The 18711-nt window shown below is 45.7% G+C and overlaps 1 protein-coding gene across 2 annotated transcripts in view; it reads left to right on the top strand.

Moving 5' to 3' along the window:
- Positions 1-309: 309 nt before the first annotated feature.
- Positions 310-18711, top strand: part of TRIM67 (tripartite motif containing 67) — a 53536-nt gene continuing 35134 nt past the window's right edge. The window contains exons 1-2 of one of the 2 annotated variants that reach the window (XM_047826378.1): positions 310-928; positions 1050-2194. In XM_047826378.1, coding sequence (XP_047682334.1) covers positions 1151-2194 — 1044 coding nt within the window. In that variant the 5' untranslated portion in view covers positions 310-928; positions 1050-1150. Of the gene's footprint in view, positions 2195-18711 lie in introns of both variants that reach the window. The other variant, XM_047826379.1, reaches the window with a different exon arrangement.

Raw genomic sequence — 18711 nt, 5'->3', positions numbered from 1 at the left:
ATGGCAGGGGCGGGGCGGGGCAGGGCGTTGTACTAATTTAAGATGCAATCTCCATCCAAATAATAGATTGTTATTAACAATGATCCTCTCCGCGAAACCCTTAAAATTGCCCCCTGACTCCCCTAGCAGCAAAAGGCGAGCCCTTATTCGCCGAGCTGACGCCTCCTCGTCTCCCCCCGCCCCCCACTACTCCTGCTCTGGAAATTACAACTCCTCAGCGCGCCGCGCGGGGAGGAGGAGGCGGCGGCGGCGGCGGCGGCGGCGGCAGGAAGGCGGGGAGGGGATTCCCGAGCCAGCCGGGCGCTCGCCCTCCGCCCGCCGGCTGCAGCGTCGCGCGGCCAAGGTCAGAGGCTCCGCCGCAGCAGCAGCAGCAGCAAACCAGATCAGCGGGTCAATCCTAGCCGCGGAGGGGAAAAGCCCCAGGGCGCATTTGGTTCGCACCAGCAGCCACCAGGGAGGGAGGCGAGAGAAGGTCTCCGAGCCTGCTGGGCCCCACCGAGACAGTCGCGGGCGCAGCGACCCGGCACGGCAGGTGGCCGCCTCTCAGTCTGCGCTCCAGGAGCTGGGGCGGCACTTTGAGCTCTGGGCGCTGTCCGTCGCCTCGTGGTGCTGAACCCAGCCCCACGGCCAAGGGGCCTGCTCACCCGCCTTCTCGCCTACTGATCGCTCCGATTGGGGCAGGACAGGGGCGAAAGGGAGCCCCTGGGCAGCTGCCCACTGGAGCCGAAGGGTTGAAACAGGACAGCCAGGAAACGGCAGCCTGGCCGCTGCTCCTGATGTGCATAGGAGACGCGCGCTGCAGCCGGCGGCGGCGCTAGTGCTGATTCATCACCTAGAGCTCCTCACAGGCCATCGCGAGGGCAGCGGACTGACTCTGGACTCTGGCCGCAGGTTGAAGCCGCTGGCGCAGGAGCCCCGTGGGCAGGAGGTGAGGACCCCTTCCCTTCTCTTGCCCCCAGTCGTCCTAGGGCGGTGGCGCCAGGACACAGAGAGGGGCGTGCCCCCCAGGCTGTGAAGTGGTCATGACTGTGTAATGCCCTCGCCTGCAGTCTCTCCGGTGCTGACCACGCTTGGTCCCCTCCTCCGCCTGTCTCTGGAGCTTGGGCCGTTCCATCTCCCACCCTGAGCACCTCGGTCTGTTCGCGCCGCGATGGAGGAGGAGCTGAAGTGCCCCGTGTGCGGCTCCCTGTTTCGGGAGCCCATCATCTTGCCCTGTTCCCACAACGTCTGCCTTCCTTGCGCTCGTACCATCGCCGTGCAGACCCCGGACGGTGAGCCGCACCTTCCCCAGCCGCTCCTGCACTCCCGGGGCTCGGGGCTACCCGCCGGCGCCGCCGCGGCACCCCCTCTGGACCACGACGCGGCGCCTGGCCCGGCCTGCAGCGGCGGAGGCGGGAGCGCAGCTGGCGGCCTGGGCGGCGGTGCGGGCGGTGGCGGGGACCACGCGGACAAGCTGAGCTTGTACAGCGAGACAGACAGCGGTTATGGTTCCTACACGCCGAGCCTCAAGTCCCCCAACGGGGTTCGCGTGCTGCCCATGGTGCCCGCGCCGCCAGGCTCCTCGGCCGCCGCGGCCCGGGGTGCCGCCTGCTCTTCGCTGTCCTCGTCCTCTTCAAGCTCCATCACGTGCCCGCAGTGCCACCGCAGCGCTTCCCTGGACCACCGAGGCCTGCGCGGCTTCCAGCGCAACCGGCTGCTCGAGGCCATCGTGCAGCGGTACCAGCAGGGCCGCGGGGCCGCGCAGGGGGCGTCCGCAGCCTCTGCAGTGGCCATCTGCCAGTTGTGCGACCGCACCCCGCCGGAGCCGGCTGCCACGCTATGCGAGCAGTGCGACGTCCTCTACTGCGCTGCTTGCCAGCTCAAATGCCATCCATCCCGGGGACCCTTCGCTAAGCATCGCCTGGTGCAGCCGCCGCCGCCACCCGCGCCGGCGGAGGCAGCCTCAGCATCCCCGGGCGCGGCCCAGGGCGCCCCCAGCGGAGGTGGCGGCTGCAAGAGTCCGGGGGGCGCGGGGGCTGGAGCGGCGGGGGGCAGCGCCGCCCGCAAGTTCCCTACGTGCCCCGAACACGAAATGGAGAACTACAGCATGTACTGCGTGAGCTGCAGAACCCCGGTGTGCTATCTGTGCCTGGAGGAGGGCCGTCATGGCAAGCACGAGGTGAAGCCGCTGGGAGCCATGTGGAAACAGCACAAGGTGAGTGCAGGGTGGGCTGGGCGTGGGAGCACGGGTGCAAAGAGGGTGGGAGGAGAAAGGCTCCTGGTCTCTTCCCTGGAGAGTTGGCAGAGGCAGGGATTACTTTGTTCACTCACTCATTCCCTCATCAGTCATTTGACAAACACTTAAATGAATCCAAGTGCTCTGAATTGGGTGTCGGAATGGGAAAGGCAGGGAAAGAGGACTTACTCGGTGCCCTTCCCCTGAGACTGTATGATTCTACACAAAGGGCACCCATAATGCAGAAACAGGGCTTTTTTCATTCCCAAAGTTGACTAATAAATTACCCTGACGGCCCCTTCGGTTTTATGGCATCCAGGGCCCTCTTCCTCCATGGAAAAAGATTTTTTAAGTACAGATGTTCCCACCTGCTTGCAGGAAATTGCAAGGCAGGGAGGATTCTTTCCGAGCCCTCAGTGAAGGGACACACTATTTCCTACAGAGCAGAACTCCCCTCTGCTACCAGAACAGAAATTTGCCTACTGTTTCAAGGAGTCTCTAGCACTTTCTACCCCCAGAGTGCCTCTCAGCCAAGAGGGAAGATATAATTGCTCATGGGCTTTATTTGAGAATTTGACAGTGCGCCCTCTTAAGAAAGGAGCATCATTTTCCCCCAGAGACTTTCTCTTCCTGGGACTCTGTCACTCATGCTGGTGGGAGTGTGGTGGCCCTGCAGAGCAAGCCACCCTTCCCTCTGCAAGCTGCTGCAAACCTTCTTCCCCTGCGACTGGCCTGGGGGTGCCACCTCCCAAGTGAAAATGGAACAGCCTCTAAGTGCCAGTTCACGGTTGCCAATGTGTCTTCCTATCTGACACTGGGCAAGAGAATCCTCAAAATCAGGTCATGCCCTTGTTCAGGCCCCCAGGCAAGAGTGGGTTCAACTCTTCTAATGAACATTGACCTTAATTTCCTATCCAAAGGCCAAGCCAAGCAGCTGGACTCAGGGGCACTGAAGGTCAGTGATTCTGGTCTGGCAGAGTTAGAGTCCCTGCTGGATGACCCCAACTACACCTGCACATTTGGACACTTACCATTCAATATCCTCTTTCCAGTAAATTCTCACTCCACAAAGAGGCAGAAGGTCTTAAGGTCCCAACAGAATTATGTATTCTGCTTGAGGAGGAAAGACACAGGAAATTAATCAATTTGCCATGGTTACCTTGTATCATCCAACTGGAAATGGACAGAAAAGGTAGCATACATGAGAGAAGGGACTATTCCCTATTACAGATTTATTATAGTCACAATAAGTAACTATTAACTATATAATTTCATCTGCTGCAATGAGTGTGCTATTATTGTAATTTAACATTTTCAAATGAGAAAATTAGAAAAGGAATGTGGAAAACTTTAGAAATGCCCCTTGGAGATGGAAATTTGCAGAAGAGACATCATGTCACAAATAAAACTTTTGCAAAGAGGGTGTGATCAGTTACCAAGACAAGAAGTATAGGTTCACATTCAGATGTCACAAGTTGTTAAATTTTCACAGTCTTGAAGGCTAGAACTAATTCTAGGTATTGCCACCCAAATCTTTAGACTTAGTGAAGAGTGGAAACCAACATGAATTGAGATCTTTTTTTTTTAATTAATCTTTTAAAAAAAATTTTAAATTTATTTTAAAAATCTTTTTTAAAAATTTATTTATTTATTTTGACAGGGAGAAAGAGGGTGTGAGTGGGGGAGGGGCAGAGAGAGAGAGAGAGAGAGAGAGAGAGAGAGAGAGAGAATCCCAAGCAGGTTCTGCACTATCCGTGTAGAGCCTGACATGGGCTCAAACCCACAGACCGTGAGATCATGACCTGAATTGACATCAAGAGTCGGATGCTTAACCGATCGAGCCACCCAGGCTCCCCCAGATGAATGTGCAGTCTTAAAAGAGATTAAGACTCTTGCCAGGAAAAGTGAGTTAGATAATGAGCTATGGTTTCCAGAACCTCTTGGTTCTTGCAGAAAAAATCTTTAGTCATCCTTCCCTTGATGTCCACAGCACTTTTATAACATTTCTAACCTCAACCAACAATGCACAGTTATGAGAAAATATGGAAAACACACGTGAAATTTGCTCAACGGACTGGGAAAGTTATCTATGGAAAACACAACTATGCAGAATCTGGTGTGTCAGATTCACAGCTTCACAAATCCAGAAGGAATAGTGGGAGATACTTTTGTGAAACCCCATTTCCAAGAATGAATAGAAGTTCTCCTGTTCTCTTTCAGCAGGTACTGGTTTTCTAAAGAAAGGAAAATTATTGACTGCTTATGATGAGCAGCTCACTGAAGGGCATGGAATCAAAGGAAAAGATAAATGAGGAAGCACAGGTGGAACGTTTGGTCTTGCTTTGTGGTCAGGCATGTAGACCTCCACTGTGAGAGTGGCTTTTTTTAAAAGTTTATTTATTTATTTGGCGGGGGGGGGGGGGGGGGGAGAGAGAGAGAGAGAGAGAGAGAGAGAGAGAGAGAGAGAGAGACTCTCAGCAGGCTCCACACTGTCAACACAGAGCCCATCGCAGGGCTGGATCCCACATCCATCCTCAAGATAACGAACTGAGCTGATATCAAGAGTTGGGCGCTCAACCGACTGAGCCCCCCAGGTGCCCTGGTAGCTACCTTTGAAAGAGAAACTGGAACACTCAATTTCACAGTCCCACTGGGGCAGTTTAAGTTCTTCAGTAAAACTTAAAGTCTCTGTTGTTGTTATCATCCAAAAATCCCAGCCGCCATGACAAAGGCTTGCTGCCCTACCAGAACTAGACTTGGGACGGAAACATTTCCCTAACAGTCCTGTGACTGCAGAAGCCTTCATTTAAGCCCTGCTCTAATTCCTCCCAAGCATGACCAGAACTTGCCATCTAATTAGTGACTCTTTAGCAAAGAGAAATGTAAGTGACACGGAAATCTATTTTAAAACGAGATTGATTATCACCTTTTGAAAACAGTGTAAAAACTTTAGGTGTTGGCTCAACACATTTTTATGTATTAAAGTATACTTGACATACAATATTCTATTAGCTTCACACGTACAAGTTAGTGATTGGACATTTATATACATTGTGAAAACTGACCACCATGATAGGTCCAATCTCCACCTGTTCCCATAGAAACTTAATACAATGTTATTGACTGTATTCCCCATGCTGTACATTGCATCCCCATGACTTGGTTTTTGTATAACTGAAAGTTTGTGTGTCTTGATCTTCTTCACCCATTCACACTACCCCCCGTTTGAACCCCTTTCCCTCTGGCCACCACCACTCTATTCTCTGTATCTATCAGTGTGGGTGTTGTTTTGTCTATTTGTTTGTCTTTTTTTTTTAGATTCCACTTATAAGTGAAATCATGTGGTATTTCTCTTTCTCTGACTTATTTTACTTAGCACAATAACCTCAAGATCCATCCATGTTGTCACAGGTGGCAAGATATTGTTCTTTTTTATGGCTCAGTAATGAGAGAGAGAGAGAGAGAGAGGAGAGAGAGAGAGAGAGACCACCTCTTCTTTATCCATTCATCTGTTGATGAATGTTTAGGTTGTTTCCATATCTTGGCTATTGTAGCACTTTTTAGATGATTCTTCCAGAAAAGTATTCATCCTTTGAAAGACACATTGATGTAAAGAAACAATGTGTGGGGAAAGATAGGACAAAGGAAGGGAAGCTTTCTAGGAGAGCTTTTGTCTTTCTGCGTATTGAATATGGAATTCTAATTTTCCTGAAGCCAGGGGAAAAGGATTGTTGAAAGCTGTGTCTCTTCCCTAGACAGACATGTCATGGACTATCAACAAGTCCATCTGTAACTCCTACTGGGTGCCAATGGTCAACACTAAATTATTATCGGTAGAAGTTGATTTCTGAACTGAGGTATAAAATGCTAGATGAACCCTTCTTTAGAAGTCTTTGAAGATCCCGGGAAAATAAGAGAGTATTAAAACAAAATCTCGTTGAGACCCCAGGATTACTGTTCCTAATGAGTCAGCACTTCACAAGAGCAAAGGAAGGGATGACGAGGCCTAGAAATCTCAGGGAAAACAAGACTTCAGGTTACTCTCATGTCTTGAGGTTCTGCCAGAGGGCACTTGACTTCTCAGCACCCTGTTCCTACCTGATTTTATTTTTATAAAAGGGATAAGGAAAGGCTTTTAGCCTTTAAAGCCCGAGTGTAAAGGCTTCCTCCATTAAAAGAAATAACACATAAATAACAAAGGCAGAACATGTCATTGTAGCTGAACTATGATCATTAGTACACTTATTTGAATATCGGCAGAATTTTATAATACAAGTGATCAATGCTCATTGTTAAGACTTAGAATTACAAATCTAGAATTGTAAGAAAAGAAATAGCCCTAAATCCCAATTTGGAGAGAAAAAAAAAAAATTCTAATGTTTTAGGTTTTCCTTATAGAATTCTATCATACATTTATTTTGTGTCCTTTTTTCATTAATCATACAATATAAATATCTTTTCTGTCAATTAATGTACATCGTTTTTGATACAGCACACCATTGCTGCATAAAGATTTAGTATTTTACTTCAGCCACACCTTAGTGCTGGACTTTAGGTTGTTTTCAGTCTATGCCTATACTCTTAATTATTTAAATCTATGCCTATACTCTTAATTATTTCCTTACGTTACATTTCTAAACATGGAGTTACTATGTGAAAACATACTTGGCTTTAAGATATTTGATTAATGTGGGGCGCCTGGGTGGCTCAGTCCGTTGAGTGTCTGACTTCAGCTCAGGTCATGATTGCACAGCTTGTGAGTTCAAGCCCCAAATCAGGCTCTCTGCTGACAGCTCAGAACCTGGAGCCTGCTTCACATTCTGTCTCCCTCTCTCTCTGCCCCTCCCCCACTCATGCTCTGTCTCTCTCAAAAATAAATAAACATTTTAAAAAATGTTATTAAAGAAATCCTATATATAAAAAAAGATGTTTGATTAATGTTACCAAATTACCTTTCATAAAGGTTGTACTTATTTTATCCCAAGAGAAAAATTATGTAAATAATAAAAAAGTCATGTAGAGAGGGACCATGGTGGGGCAGGAAAAAGGTGGATTATTTTGTGTCTAGTAATTACTACTTGCTATTTTCATCACATTATTGATAGAATTATTTTTAAAAGGAAGATTACAAATACAGTAAAATCTTGGATTGTGAGTAACTTGTTCTGCGAGTGTTCCTCAAGATGAGCAAACATTTTTAATAAATTTTAACTTGATAAGAGAGCAACATCTTGCAATACGAGTTGTACGTGATGCTGAATGTCACATGATCACAACTGAGCCAACGGCTCTTGAAATTCACATTGATATATGAGTGCTTTGGATTACAAGCAGATTTCCGGAACAAATTATGCTTGCAAACCAAGGTTTTACCATATGTAGAATTTTAAATTTTTTTTTAAGGTTTATTCATTTTTCAGAGACAGAGAGACAGAGCGTGAGCAGGGGAGGGGCAGAGAGAGAGGGAGACACAGAATCCAAAACAGGCTCCAGGCTCTGAGCTGTCAGCACAGAGACCGACGTGAGGCCAAACTCACAGATGGCAAGATCATGACCTGAGCTGAAGTCGGACACTCAACTGACTGAGCCACCCAGGCGCCCCCATATGTAGAATTTTAGATCCCTAACTACTAGTTGGGGATCTGCCTTCTCTCAAAACTTGGTTTGATCTGCATGGCTGTTGTCCAAATAGCCCTCTTGATCTTGAAGGCCTATGAAAAGACCAGGCCTTGAGGGCCCACCTACGGCACTTTAGGGTGGGGTTGGGTGGGGAGAAAGAGTTCAGTAGAGAGAAGTGCTTGGCAAAATCCTTTGGGGAGGTCTGAGTTCTATTACTCTATAGCTGATTACTGCACAAGAGCTGAGCTGCCTGTTCTAAGCCAACTGCTACTGAGTGAAAATGCATCAGTGTCATCAGAGCATGTGGCATGGAATCATGTGCAATCTGAGGGAAAGTCTGATTAAAAAAAAAAAAAAAGGAGCATGCACAAGCAGGGGAGGGGCAGAGAGAGAGGGGAGACACAGAATCTGAAGCAAGCTCCAGGTTCCCAGCTGTCAGCACACAGCCCCTCCCGGGGCTCAAACTCACAAACCATGAGCCAAAGTCAGACACTTAACCAACTGAGGCACCCAGGCACCCCAGAAAGTCTGGATTTTCGAGAAGCTGAATCTTTCACCAACTCTAAAGTTCTGAGAAATGTACTGTAGGCTGGCTTCTGTTCCATGTGCCCCAGGTTGGCTAAGAACCAATGGCTAATCTGTTTAGACTTCTGGAAACATGAGTTCACTCTGATAACTAGAGACCACCACATCCTCTCAAACCACACTCCATGTTCACATCACCACTGTCTTCAAAGACACCTGGGCTATAGTCCTGCTCTTTTCTTGGATTTAATCCCAAGCAGGTTGGTGATTTCAGAACAATTACTCGAAAGAACCCTTATGTTAACAACCTTTGAAATATATGCTTTCCTCATCACTCCACACATTTGGAAAACAGAAGTGGGTTTCAGAGAAGAAGGCAAAAATCCATAAGCTTGAACTGCTTTCCTTGAAGGCTGTTTATAGAGATAGGAGTACTTAGAATTTAGGAAGACCTTAAAGAATGCGAAAGGACATTGCTAGTGATAAATAGATTTCATACTGTGTGCTATGGTAGTCATTCCATGGCTGAGGTGTTGTATTTTTAGCCTGCACTGGGAGGTATGGGTGGATATTCATGGTGATGGGACTTTAGCTGTGGATGTCAACAACGTGGAATATTCCAGAGGGGAGCTTATCACTTCCTCTCTGAGGCAGACTAGGGAGAGGGTTGACAAACTGTAGCCCACCGTCTGTTTTTGTGAATAAACTTTTACTGGAACTGAGCCATGCTTGTTGGTTTACATATTGCCCATGGCTGCATTTGGCTACAGTTGCTGTTGGGGAGAGTTGAGTGTCTCCAACAGAGACCTGTGGCTTGCAGAGCCAAAACTATTTACCATCTGGTCCTTTGTGGAAAAAAGCGTGCTGACCTCTAGACAAGGACCTGCGACCACAGTGTGGTCTGCTGAGCAGCAAGCAGCAATGGCAATACCCAGGAGCTTGTTGGCAATGCCACAGTCTTAATGACTCCAGATTTGAATGTTAACAACATCCCGTGTTGATTTGTGTGTACTTCAAAGTTTGAAAAACCCTGATGGGAATGCTTTCTGGGCTTCAGGGCACTGGGCCCATCATTCTAACTGTGCAAGTCGTTTGAGAAGTGGGGTGCCCCCTCAAGCCTGAAGCTGATACTCAGTAAGTGGACTCTAGGGAGTCTAAGCAGATTGAACCAGAGAGCCTTACTTAATTACTCTGGCACCAAACAGAATCTTTAGGTTCAGCAAATTCTGGGTGCTGGGAGACATTTCAGTGTTCGAAGAACACCTGGCCCGGAGGGGCCGGAATCTCTGAGGGGTGGAGGCGTGTGCAAAGCTGAGCCTTCCTGGGCTCAAGCGTAGGTATCACAGGAGAAGGGAACGCTGGACAAATGCTCTTTGCTGCTTCCCTGCGATTGAACAGAAATGGATTTACTGTTTGTATCTCTGGATTTCCTTTGGGTTGGTGACTTAGTTGTTCTGTAAAGAAGCAAAGAGAGTCTTTATCCACTCTTTAGCCAGGTTTGAAGGGCCTGCCCAGGGAATGGTGGAGTTTGAAAGTATCAAAACCATGGAACCTAAGGGGCAAGGGAAAATCCAGGCAGAGATGGGGGGGGGGGGGGTATGAACTCACCCTTCCCTGCTTGCAATTTCCTCTTGCAAAGCAAGAGCTGTGCAGGATTTTAAGTTTTTCATTCCTAGAATAGACTGTTTCCGGCAGACGTGGTGAATTCCATCCTCCTCATTTCGCAGATGAGGAACTTGAGGCCCAGGGGCTTGCTATTGTTGCACAGCAAGTTGTGAAATGATTTCGTAAAAAGATGATCCTTTCAATCTCTTCATTGTACCTTTTGATTAACTACAAAAATGTAACAGAATGCTGTGTATGTATCTGAACAAAAACATGTGTATGGCATCACTGAGAGAGTAATTGTGAATGGAAGAAATATTCTAAAAAGTAGGGACAGAGATTGGGCATGGCCTCTCTTCCATTCAACTGCAATGGGGCAGCATTAAATAAAATGGAAATAAAAGGATGCGGAGGAGACAAAGCATCCTGTTTAGAATAAATAGGATGAAAGAATTTGAGGGCTGGAGGGAATGTAACAGATCACCTAGCACTGCCTCTTTATTTTCCAGGTGGCTATAGAGGGGTTAAGTGGTTTGGAGGCAAGAGTAGGGAATGGTCCAGAAGGGACAGGAACGGTGAGGTGGGGCTAGTGAGCTCAAGAGTGTAGAAGAGGTCTAAGTGACAGAGGTAGCAGAATGGAATACTGGCACCTGCCAGAAGACTGGGCCTTGGTCACATGTCATTTGAAAAATCTGTTCGGACAGGACATTGTTTTTGTTTGTTTGTTTGTTTGTTTGTTTGTTTGTTTTTAAGACATATATATATATTATTTTTTAGAGAGTGAGTGCAAGTGGGGGAGGGTCAGAGGGAGGGAGAGAGAGAGAGAGAGTGAGTGAGAGAGAGAAAGAGAGAATTTTAAGCAGGCTTCATGCTCAGTGCAGAGCCCAACTTGGGGCTTGATCCCACAACGCTGGGATCATGACCTGAGCTGAAATCAAGAGTCCGATGTTCAACCAACTGAGCCACCCAGGCACCCCAGACAATACATAGTTGTTGGTTTTTTTATGTTTGTTGTTTATTTATTTATTTATTTATTTATTTGGAGAGAGAGAAAGAGAGAGAGAATGAGAGAAGCAGAGAATCCCAAGAAGGCTCTGTGCTGTCAGCACAGAGCCCAACAGGGGGCTTCATCCCATGAACAGTAAAATCATGACCTGACCTGAAACCAAGAGTCAGATGCTTAACCTACTGAGCCACCCAGGCACCCACAGACAGTACATAGTTTTTAAAAATGAGGTCAAGGCTGTGTTAAGAAATGTAAGCAAATGTTGTCCAATCTCTTAATTCTTATTAATTATTGGATTCTGGGTGGTAGTAATAAGGGCTGGAAACCAATAAAATATCAGAAATTATCTGATATCCACTAAGATGGAAGTAAAATAATGTGATAAAAAAAAAAAAACTTGGTGGACTTCTTTGGGGGAAAGATGGAAAAAGCAAGACTTGAAAACCGGATGAGATGTGGCCAGCCCTGCCCAGTTCTGAAAGTAGCATATTTCATAGGGAAAACAAGAACCAAGAACCAGAGGTGGAAGGTGCCCAGTGTGTTTGTAGGACAGAAATGGGCCCCTGTGTTTGGAGTATAAGAAAGATGAATAAGTGGCAGAAGCAGAAAGATAGGCAGGGTCTGGAGGACACAGGACCTGGCAGGCCACAGGAAGCAGGTTGGATTTTATGGTAAATGAATGCAGTGGGAGATTGCCAGAGACCTTCAAGCTTGGAAGTGATGGTTTTTTTTTAAATATCATTTTTGACTGCTGTTTGCAAAATGCATAATAGGGGGACAAGAATAGAGGCAGGAAGACAAATTGGAGGTGATTGCAGTAGTCTGGGCTACTTTAATTGGGAGAGAGGCAGCAGTGATGGAGAGAAGTTTATATATTCATGTCCCGCTTGGAATTCTCTGAGCTTCTTGGATTTGTGGTCTGATGTCTTTTATTATTTTGGGAAAATTCTCTTATATTGTCTCTTTAGATAATTTTTTTGCTCTGCTCTCTCTCTCTTGTCCTTTTTTTAAAAATTCTTTTTACCATTTATTCATTTTTGAGAGACAAACAGAGTACAAGCAGGGGAGGGGCAGAGAGAGAAGGAGAACACAGAATCCAAAGCAGGTTCCAAGCTCCGAGCTGTCAGCACAGAGCCTGACGTGGTGCTTGAACTCATGAGCTGTGAGATCATGACCTGAGCCAAAGTCAAATACCCATCCGACTGAGCCACCCAGGAGCCCCTCTCTTGTCCTTTTGGAGTTCCAATAACATATATGTTAGATTGTTTGATATCATCCTACAGTTCTTGGATGCTCTGTTCTTTTTTCTTTAATCATTTTTCTTGTCTCTTTGTGTTATGGTTTCAATAATTTCTATTGACTATTCTTCAAACTCGCTGATTCTTTCCTAGACCGTGTCCTGTCAACTGATTAGCTTATTTCCAGATTTCCTCTGCATTTTCTTAGTTGTCTTGTCCCTTCTCCAGCAGTAGGAAGCTTCAAATAGTCTGGACCCATGACTGTTTTCTGCATATCCCCCAGAAACATAAGGTTTTTCTCTTTCCCTTTCTCCAGCCATAAGAGGTCTTCACCTTATTCAGAGCAATGAGGTAGAAGGACAGGAGTTGCTGTCTGTCCTCAGTGGCTTAGGATTTTGTTCTGGATGGAAGAAGGATCCCAGTGGAGCTTTGTACTTCCCTGTAGTGATTGTCACATTCCTCCTTCAACGCAACTTCTGGGGTGCAGAAGTTTCCCTTTTTTAATCTAATGATCACTTTAGATTATGTAACTAATCAGGTTCCCTTTTCTCTCCAGCTGTCAAAATGTCTAGAGCCAAATATTTGATACATACATAATAGATTTAATTATGTTACAGATTCCAAGCTTTATTTCTGGCTCCATTTATGTCCTCACCCTTCTTTTTCTCTCGTTTAAGTGATGCACTATTGAATTCTATAGCCCCTTGCAAACTGCCTTAAATACCTTTTGAAATAGATTAATAAAGAAGCAAACAGTGGCCTACTTGAATCAAACCAAAAAGAATAAGAAACCTCATTAAGATAGTACCCTACTTCTGAGCAGTGCTCGGTCACTGCTAAAGAAATGCTGCTTGAAAACATTCAGTTCAGGGAACAGGGATCTTCCCAGTCACTGGGACATGTGGCTTCTCCCTTTCAGTCCTATGAAATAAAGAGACTCCAAAACAACTGCCTGCTCTAGACAATAGATCATTCACCCTATTTCACATTCTTCATGGGAACAACACCATATACCATTGGCTTGTTTGGAGGGTGTGATTACTACCTCTCAAATTGGCTTCCTTTCCAAGTATTTGCAGCTTATCACTGATGAATGTGTGTCCTCCTTACAGTCCAATCTAGCAGGGGCCACACCTGTAGCTTTTAGTGAATAGGAAGATGCACAAAGGGGCAAGCCAGGGCACATTAAAGTCAAGAAGATCCTTCTGGGAGTAGCAGTGTCAGGAACTGTGAGACGTTTGAAATTTTAGCCTATGTACAAGCTCTCGAATCCAGTTACTACAATTTCATGCATGAAGGCAGAAGACATGAGACTCGAGGCAGAGATGAAGAACAATTTATCACTCCCAGCAATAGCAGTAGTCAGAGTATCAATCAGTATATCTGTGGCAATTCCCTGAGCCTCCATTCACCCTGGGTTGTATGCAGAGGGACAGATCCACCTGCACACATAGTAGGTTGCATCACAAGACAGGAAGCGTGAACTTAGAGAGCCCAAATATTTTATAAAGGGCAGTTATCATGGGGCACTTTGCTCCAGAGAGAAGCAGCTGTCTAGTTTCCAAGATTGTTGTCTCTACAAACGTTCTTGGAAAGACTGTCCAGAAAAAGAGAGTAATCAGTACTTCATGGTCAGACTTGCAGAAATGTGTGAGACCCACAGAAAAGTGTATTCCAACAGGATTAAAAAAAAATTTAAATAGTTCCTCGAGTGATTTCCACCTCATGTGCTTCATGGGAAGTTACACAGGCCCCTCTGGTGCCCAAAGCTTCTTTTCAGTTCAGGTACGCAGGCCTCAGAGCCACCTGGGTAAAGCAGGAAGGATTCATGCTGTTATCTGTCACGTTTCTTGCTCCTTTAGGGTTTGCCGGGTGTCATGATGGTGGTGGGGAGGGAATCTGTGTAATGGAGCCCAAATAATGTTATGAGTTAACATTGCACAGTTAAGTAGCTTTCGTTCCTGAGTCTATTCATGTTTCCTGTAGCATATGAATGACAACAAACATCATTTCATGGCTCTGTATTATCTAATCAAAACATTCCATTGGATAAGCATTTGTTGGGCACCTACTGTAATTCACAGGCTGTGCTGGGGACTGGGGATACGCATAAAACAGGCCACAGGAGAGCTCAGCACCAACTGGAGAAGAAGGATCATTTGATAATGTTGTTCTATGTACAACCTTATGTTCATAGAATTAATATTAAACAGTAGAACAGATGGGGTGCCTGGGTGGCTCAGTGGGTTAAGCATCCAGCTGTTGATTTCAGCTCGGGTCATGCATGACCCCACGGTTGGTGAGATCTAGCCCCACATCGGGCTCTGCACTGACAGTGAGGAGCCTCCTTGGGATTCTCGGTCTCCCTCTCTCTGCCCCTCCCTCACCTGTGCTCTCTCGTGCTCTAAGTAAATAAATAAAATTTTTTTAAGTGGAACAAGTGCCATATTTTAAATGTGAATAAGCCAGTGAGGGAACAGAGAGGAAAAGGCAGTTAATTCTGCCTAGAGTTTCAAATGGGGAGGGGGAAAAGAGTAGTAAGGGGGAGACTGAAGACAAGATCTTTGAGCTAATGTTATGAATGATGAGTGTGAGTTTTATCAGTCAAGAAAGAAAGAAGGAACTTACACATACAGCAATGTGTGAGGTGTTAAGAAGAATGTTTTATGGTAGAGTAAGCCCGGGCTTAACATATATCCACTTGAAGCAAAGGGACATTGAGAAATAGGATGCCATTCCTGATTTAAAAAAACCAAACAAACAAGGGATCCTCAGTTACCCATTTTTTTAGCACCTGAGACTTACTGAAAACATATTGGATCTGGAATGGTAAAAGAATAATGAAGGTAATTGGATTCCAGCAGCTGCATTTAAGGGGACATCTAGCTTGAGAGGCTAAGAAAGGTTAAACATTAGCTTTATTTCAATTTCAGTGGAGAACAGGAATCGCTTGGGCATAATCCTTTAGAAGATTCTTGTAATGTTTCATCATTTCCCCAGGTGTTATATTTACCCTGTTTGCCAGTAAAACCTGGTAACAAAAATCTGTGAACATTTCAACTTGCTTTGCTCGGTTAATGGGTTAGGGGAGGGAAGAGAGGAAACAAAAGGAGAAGAAGAAGGAGAAAGAGAAGAAGGAGGAGGAGAAAGAGAAAAAGAAGAAGTGAGAGAGCTGGATGAGAAAAGAGATTCACAGGAGGAAGGAGGCGATAAAAGGGACTGGACCCAAGGGCTGATTTATAGGGTGATTTTGGATTGGTCATTAGATAGACAGGAGGGCTCATCTCTCCACTGAGGCACAAAAGGTAAAGAACAACTCCAGAGCACGAGTAACTTGTGCTGAAAGTGCATGGAACCAACCTAAGAATGAACGGGCTCAGAGTAGGGAGTCATACCAGCAGAGACGTCAGGGAGGGCTGTGAGAAAAGGGGGAGGTGCAGTTGAGTTCCAGAGAACTGGAAGAATTTGGAGGGGTGAAAAGGGAGGAGGTGTCCCAACAAAAAGGCAAATGGTATTTTCCGTAATTTGACCGTGGAAAGAAAACTCTCAATTCTCATCAAACGTGATTCTCGCAAAAACAATTCTATTATGGTTACCAGTGACGACAGTTGGCCTGATCCTAACGAAGCAGTTTGGGTTACTGGGCCATAAAAAGGTCCCCTCGCCTTTGCTGAGCAAATGTTTTTTTGTGCATTGGCAAAGTCAGGATTCTGGTCCCGTGGGGTCTGTGGGCCCAACATCCTATCCCAGGCTTGTTTGATACCACCCACACATGATCTGAATTACTGTCTGCTCTCTGGCCGGTCTTCATGGTCATGGCTGTGCCCAATTTTACTTTTCTGCCAATAGGGTCCTCTCAGAGTCTTTATTACTCCGAGAAGTAGTTTATTACAGAGACGAGACTTTATGATAACAGGTAATACTCATTGTAATACTCCAGACAGCTTTAAAAATAAAATCCCATCTTGATTAGACTTTCCTTATTTATACATATCGATGGGGTCTTGCAGCTAACAGAGACTTACCAGGTGTCTGTCCTTATTTAACCAACTTTATACATCACATGCATAAATAACACTGTACTTCGAACATCTTGACAGCAAGAACTGTCTTATTTATCTTTGTATTCACAGTACCCAGCAGAGCGGCTGGCACCCAGTAGGCTATGAGAAACATTTATTTAATAAAGGAATAGTGACAATACCAAAATGTGTTTTAAGAGCAATGCCACAAATGACTATTCCAGTGGAATCCTTATGAATCCGTGGTGAATCACGAAACAGAGTGTGATTCAGCCAACGGTACGGAAAATGAGGGGAGGAGGGATTTTGCATTTTTCTGGTCCCCCTATTGAAAAGAGCCATCCACACTTGCTGGCATGGCACTCCCTTCTCTCGTTATATATGGAAGTGGTATCGGAAACAGTGAGCTAATCTCATGGCATGACAGAAGCTAGCTGGAAATGTTGGTGGATTTTTCCTAGATGTTAGCATTGCTACATCGCCTTTGTCATTAAGTTTTAAAATTTTAATTCCAGTGTAATTAATATACAGTGTAATATTAGTTCCATCACTTGCCAGGGAATGACCTTGTACTAAATGAGATAATGCACTTTAAGAAACTAAGGCAGTGCACATGCTGTAGTGGGTGTTCAAAAAAGGAAAGCCACTATTATCATCATTGTTGTGGTATTATTGTCAGGGTCAAGTGTGGTGTGAAAGGGCACTGGGTCCATCTTCCAGCGTCAGTCCTCTGGCAGGACCACTTCACACCATCGCGTAAAATGGATGTCTAGAGAGATCTATCCCAGGATCGTCGGGACCAACCTTCTGGTCCTTCGCTGGCTGAAGTCATGGGAAGGATTTGAATTGAAATAAAAAAATCTAGGATCACTTCGGAGCTGTGTGTTTGGGTTAGTGTTTAATGGCTCTCCTGCCTCAGTTTCCCTCCACTTGAAAGGCTGGTGTGGGATGAAATGAGATGGAGTAAAGGTCCCTATCATACCTTTGAGGCACTCATTCCTTGCGGTCCTCGACTTCTTTCCTGAAGGTACGAGGAACTTGTCCTGCCTTCCCTTTAACTCAGTACTTGTATTTATGATGTGGAGACTGAGGACGTGTGATATGATCCCATGCAGTGAATACATATGAAAGAATACATGGTTAGATAGATAGGTAAAAGGAGTATACATCATGGCCCCTTGTTAGGGCCGCTGAAACAAATTGTCACAAAGGGTGACTTAAAACCACCACAATTTATTCTCTCCCAGTCCTGGAGGTCAGAAGTCAGAGATCAAGGTGCCAGCAGGGCCACGCCCCCTCTGAAAGCTCTAGGGAAGGATGCAGCCCAGGCCTCTTTCCTACTTCAGTGTGTTTCCTTGGCTTGTGGCCATGAACTCCCAGTTTCACATGGCATTTTCCGTGTGTGTGTGTGTGTGTGTGTGTCTCAGTATCCAAACTCCCCTCCCTCGCTTTTTAAGTATATTTACTTATTTTGAAGGGGGGGGAGGTGCTGCAGAGAGAGAGAAGGAGAGAGAGAATCCCAAACAGGCTCCACACTGTCAGCAAAGAGCCCTATATGGTGCTCGAACTCATGAACCCTTAAGATCATGACCTGAGCCAAAATCACAAGTTGGACGCTTAACCGACTGAGCCACCCAGACCTCCCCAAACTTCCCCTTTTTATAAAGACATCAGTCACATCCGATAAGGGGTCACCCTACTCCACTGTGACTTCATTTTTTTTTTTTTTACTTAACTAATTACATCTGCAATGACCCTCAGCCCAAATAAGTCACATTCTGAGATACTGGAGATTAGGACTTCAATATAGGAAGTTTTGTGGGACACAATTCAACCCATGGCACACAATAACATTCATAAATCAACCTGGATGGAGAAATGAAACAAAAAAAGAGCTGGCAATCGAGAGACAGAAGTTACAAATCCAAGCAGGTCAAACCAACTGTTTCCTAAAACCCTGTGACAATATTCAGCCACATTGACTGGCTTTGCTCTAGATGTTGCAGAGACCAGACTCACTAAGGGCCGTGGGGGTTTAGACTCCAATTGTGGGTCAGGGGCAATGAAGGTCCTGTGGTAGGGGAGGGACCAAGGGTGTTAGGTGGCAGTGCTGAACACCTGCAGGTGTCTGAAGACTCCGGGAAAAGAGTAGGAGAAGGGATGGAGGGGAAGGTGGCTTCACGGGAGCCTTTTCAGCCTTACCATTTTCCCATGAGTCCTCACGATAATCAGCAGAAGTAACTATATTGAAAATATTAACCATCCAGGATTACAGCAAAGAAATATCATCGCTTAACACTGTATGTTAGCTACTCTGGAATTACAATACAGAAATAAAAGCAGCAACAATACATATGTATTATTGCTGCATCAAGACGTTGTTCTCACATTTAAATCCTGCATTAGAAGGTATTTGGGGGAAAGAACATGGGGCTGTTAGTTTTCGTTCTAAAATTGCTTAGTGGTGGAGATTTCAAATGA

Source organism: Prionailurus viverrinus, chromosome D2, assembly GCF_022837055.1.
Source record: "Prionailurus viverrinus isolate Anna chromosome D2, UM_Priviv_1.0, whole genome shotgun sequence".
NCBI lineage: Eukaryota > Metazoa > Chordata > Mammalia > Carnivora > Felidae > Prionailurus > Prionailurus viverrinus.
The sequence above is the reverse complement of the archived record's forward strand: the minus strand, read 5'-3'. Positions and strand labels throughout refer to the sequence as shown.